Source organism: Heteronotia binoei, chromosome 17 (genome assembly GCF_032191835.1).
Source record: "Heteronotia binoei isolate CCM8104 ecotype False Entrance Well chromosome 17, APGP_CSIRO_Hbin_v1, whole genome shotgun sequence".
Classification (NCBI taxonomy): Eukaryota; Metazoa; Chordata; class Lepidosauria; order Squamata; family Gekkonidae; genus Heteronotia; species Heteronotia binoei.
In genome coordinates, this window is record NC_083239.1 from 13,387,377 (window position 1) to 13,391,332 (window position 3,956).

The window sequence follows — 3,956 nt, forward strand, 5'->3', positions numbered from 1 at the left end:
GAGACCCTGGAGAGCCACTGCCAGTCTGAGAAGACAATACTGACTTTGATGGACCGAGGGTCTGATTCAGTATAAGGCAGCTTCATATGTCCATACATACGACTGTATAATATGCAGGTTGACCCTGAGGGCAGATCATTTTTACTTTCACAGAAATAAAGCTTTTTGCAAAAAGGGTGATTACAGACCGGCACTTTGGGCTGACTCAGAAATCAATCCAAAAAATCCTTCCACACACAAGCATCTGCCTCCCTTTCCATCCCGTACTCACCCCGTTGTCCGATGGCCTCAAAGTGGCTTAAAAAGCTACCACTTTCGAAGTAGCAGCAAATATTTGAGCTGCACACCAGTCGCCTCTTTGGCGTCTGGAAGCGGAAAGGTGAAACCACCAAGCTGCCCCAAGCCATTTCTGGCTTTTTTTTTTTTTTGGTGGTGGGGGGGGGGGGGTAAAACCTAACCAGAGTGCTTGAGCACATGAGCGTACAAGCACTTGACTCTTCAGGGGAGAAAAAGAGCAGTCCGGCTTCTGAGGCGCCTTTCTGTCTGAATGCGCCAAGTCGCCTTGCAGACAGGATGGGGATGCCTCGCCGGAGAGCATGTGGAAGCTTCAGGGTGGTTCTTTTTGGGTTGGCCCTATTTGGGATGCCCTAAATGCCCGTCTGTTAGCAGCGAAAGATACTGCCAATTGTAATTTTTTTTTGGGGGGGGGGGGGAGCACAATTGAGAAGTTACAACCTTGGAAGACAGAGTCATTTTGGAAGATTTTTAAAATAAAAAAATTATACTGTGAAATAGTTCAACGTGTGATGGGCAACTGAGTCTGACTATTTCACAACTTCTGGCATGTTGACTCAGATTTTAGACCCAAGGTGATGCATTCCCCAAACTACTGTTCGGCAATATGCTGAATCAGCCCAGGTTGGGGAAAACAACAACCCAATGCTAGTTGAAAAAAAGCAGAAAAATAATTCTGAGAACTAACCACATACTAACTATTCTAAAACCCACCAGACTTTCTTTCATGTCCAGTGCCCAGTTTTGCCAGAATTAGGCCCTCACGTCTGAATTAGCTGCAGATAGCTGGAAACCGAGGAGATGAAAAATAGAGATTTGGCAACAAGACACTGGTCATTTGAGAGACAAAGGGCATGAAAGGGTGAGAGAGGGAACTCACCAGGAGGCCAGGGTGGGAGGGGGGAATCAAGTAGATAGCAGAGAAGCAATCTGGAAGCACAGAGGGGTAGCTAACTGGCTTCCCTCAACAATAAGTTGCCCATCCTGAAGATGTGCATCAGATCTAGGAACTACACAACAAGCCATGGCACGGGATTTGGTCTCTGGGTTACCTGATGTCCGGGATATGAAGAAGTCTGCACCTGTGGGTCCTTCTTCCAGCTAGCTAATCCAACAGGCTCTGTGCCCCCTTCCCAACTTCTTAAGCATATGCACAAAGCAGCCGACATCTTTCCAGGTCCTTCCCCACAATGTGTGAGATCATATCCTTAGGATTATATTTTCCATTTTTCCCCATTATCATTTGCATTCACTAGCAGAAGCCATGCACCACAGTGATGAGGGAAATAAGCATATAAGTCACATCTATTCATAAATAATTATGGGCCATTTTGCAAGCCTTAGGGGTGCCCATGCATAATCATCTGGTGAAGCTCTTGCATAGCATAGGAAGGAACATTGAACACTAAAAATAACCCTCCCCTACAGGGTGCAGGCAGATTTGAAAATCTGTAAGCACCTCCCCACTTGGGAAACCAGGCTAAGCAGCACTGTGAAGCTCACAAAAAAAGACGGAGAGCATCATTCACAACTCAGGCTGTGCTGGGTTCTTGGCACACGCCACGCCTTGCTGAACACATCGAATGAGCTCTTTACGGTTGTCCAGGATAGTGTCAAAGCTCTCCTGCAGCCGGTTTTGCTGGTCAACCACCTTCTGCTGGAGGCTGCGGATCCAGCGGAGCAATGCCAAGCGGCGGTACATGACCAAGTGGACATGGTGCTTCTCTTTCTCCCGCTCCTTGAATTTCTTCTTGTCCTGAAGGTTCCGGAAGGCCTCAGCAAGTGCTGGGAACAAGGTCTCTGAAATTGGGGAGGTCCTTCCAGGATCAGCATCAGGCAGCTTTGACTCCGAATGATCTCTCCGGTCTTCAACAGCAACAACAGGCGCGTCCCAGGCACTGGCGCCCCCACTGTCAGGGCTATCAATGCTGAGGGAACTGCTGGCATAACCATTGTCCTCTAAAGGGGAGCTGGCCACCTTCCCATTCAGCTTAATCCTTTCCTCAGCTGTACGTTTCTCCTGCTCTAAGCCACTGACCTCAGCTCCCTCCGGGGGTCTGCGGACATCTTCCTCCTCCTCAAAGGCAAGGGACACACCGTCAGAGTTCAGGCCCTGGGGGACATTCCTACTCTTTGTATTCTGCCTATGTAGAAGTAATGTTTGATTATCTGGTACCTGAACAGCATTACCCTCAAGCATCTCTGGTTCCCCCAGCACTGGAATCCCTGGTGTAGTTTGGCTCCAGTTCTCATTGTTGTCATAGGCCTCCTCACCCATGAAGTTGAGGTTCTTGTCTGGATGACTCTCCCTTGCACCAAGGTAGGCTGTGTCCAGTTGTGAGTTTGCCTCACGGAAAAGAGGGTTGAGTGGTACTTTTGGCTGACACATGGCAAACATCTGTCCACCCTCCTACCCAAGGAAAAGAGAAAGAGAAATACAGGAAAGAAATATGTAAGTGACATGCCCAAAAGTACCAGCAATCTTTTCTGCGTCTAAAGTCTGCGTTTAAAAATGACTTCAAGGAGAGCCGGATTGGTGTAGTGGTTAAGTGTGCGGACTCTTATCTGGGAGAACCGGGTTTGATTCCCCACTCCTCCACTTGCACCTGCTAGCATGGCCTTGGGTCAGCCATAGCTCTGGCAGAGGTTGTTCTTGAAAGGGCAGCTGCTGGGAGAGCCCTCTCCAGCCCCACCCACCTCACAGGGTGACTGTTGTGGGGGAGGAAGGTAAAGGAGATTGTGAGCTGCTCTGAGACTCTTCGGAGTGGAGGGCGGGATATAAATCCAGTATCTTCATCTACCTCACAGGGTGACTGTTGTGGGGGAAGAAGGTAAAGGAGATTGTGAGCCGCTCTGAGACTCTTCGGAGTGGAGGGCGGGATATAAATCCAATATCTTCTTCTTCATCTTCTTCTTCTGAAGTCTAATATTTACCACTCTCCTGCGGTGTTGGGACACCTGTCAATAAACTGATCAAATATTATCAACTAGCTATTTTTGACGACATTTGACTTCAGTTGGACATTCCATGAAGATAAGCATGTTGTTGCACAGCTGGAAGACTTTCCTTTTATTATTTTGATATGGTATCATCTGAAGGGAGATTCATTAGAATCACGGTACATACGCACAAAATATACTCAAATCTGTGGCCCAAAGCAATTTTATTTGTATTTGTTTAAAAATATCATATCCTCCATTCTCAAACAGGGTAAACACACACCACATTAAAAGACAGGAGGAGAAGGAGGAGGAAGAAGAGGAGGAGAAGAGGGACGGGGAGGGATTTATATCCCACCCTTCACTCAGAGTCTCAAAGTGGCTTACAATCTCCTTTCCCTTCTCCTTCCCACAACAGAGGTGAAGTAGGTGTGGCTGAGAGAGCTCTGAGAGAACTGGTCTTGAGAGGAACAGCTCTGCAAGAACTTGTGACTGACTCAAGGTCACATCAGCAGGTGCATGTGGAGGAGTAGAGAATCAAACCCGGTTCTCCCATATATGAGTCCACAAACTTACTGTGAGGTAACAGTCTAACCGGCCCCATTCCCTCTTAATCTCAGGAGCTCAGAAAGTCCCCATGGCCATCCTGTTTTTTACCCTTGAAAGGCCATCCCTTTCCTTTACTCCTGGAATGTATCAGCATCTGTCCAAATGGTAACCAC

The 3,956-nt window shown here is 47.8% G+C and overlaps 1 protein-coding gene across 1 annotated transcript; it reads right to left on the reverse strand.

Annotated features, from left to right (window-relative positions):
- Window positions 1-1,530: 1,530 nt before the first annotated feature.
- Window positions 1,531-2,705, reverse strand: C17H1orf216 (chromosome 17 C1orf216 homolog). The gene has a single exon (XM_060257917.1). It carries the CDS (start codon window positions 2,690-2,692, stop codon window positions 1,820-1,822), a length of 873 nt encoding a protein of 290 aa, XP_060113900.1. The 5' UTR covers window positions 2,693-2,705; the 3' UTR covers window positions 1,531-1,819.
- Between the last annotated feature and the right edge of the window lie 1,251 nt (window positions 2,706-3,956).

Coding starts and splice junctions, on each gene's coding strand:
- C17H1orf216 (XM_060257917.1), bottom strand. CDS start 2,692: ATGTTTGCCATGTGTCAGCCAAAAGTACCACTCAACCCTCTTTTCCGT.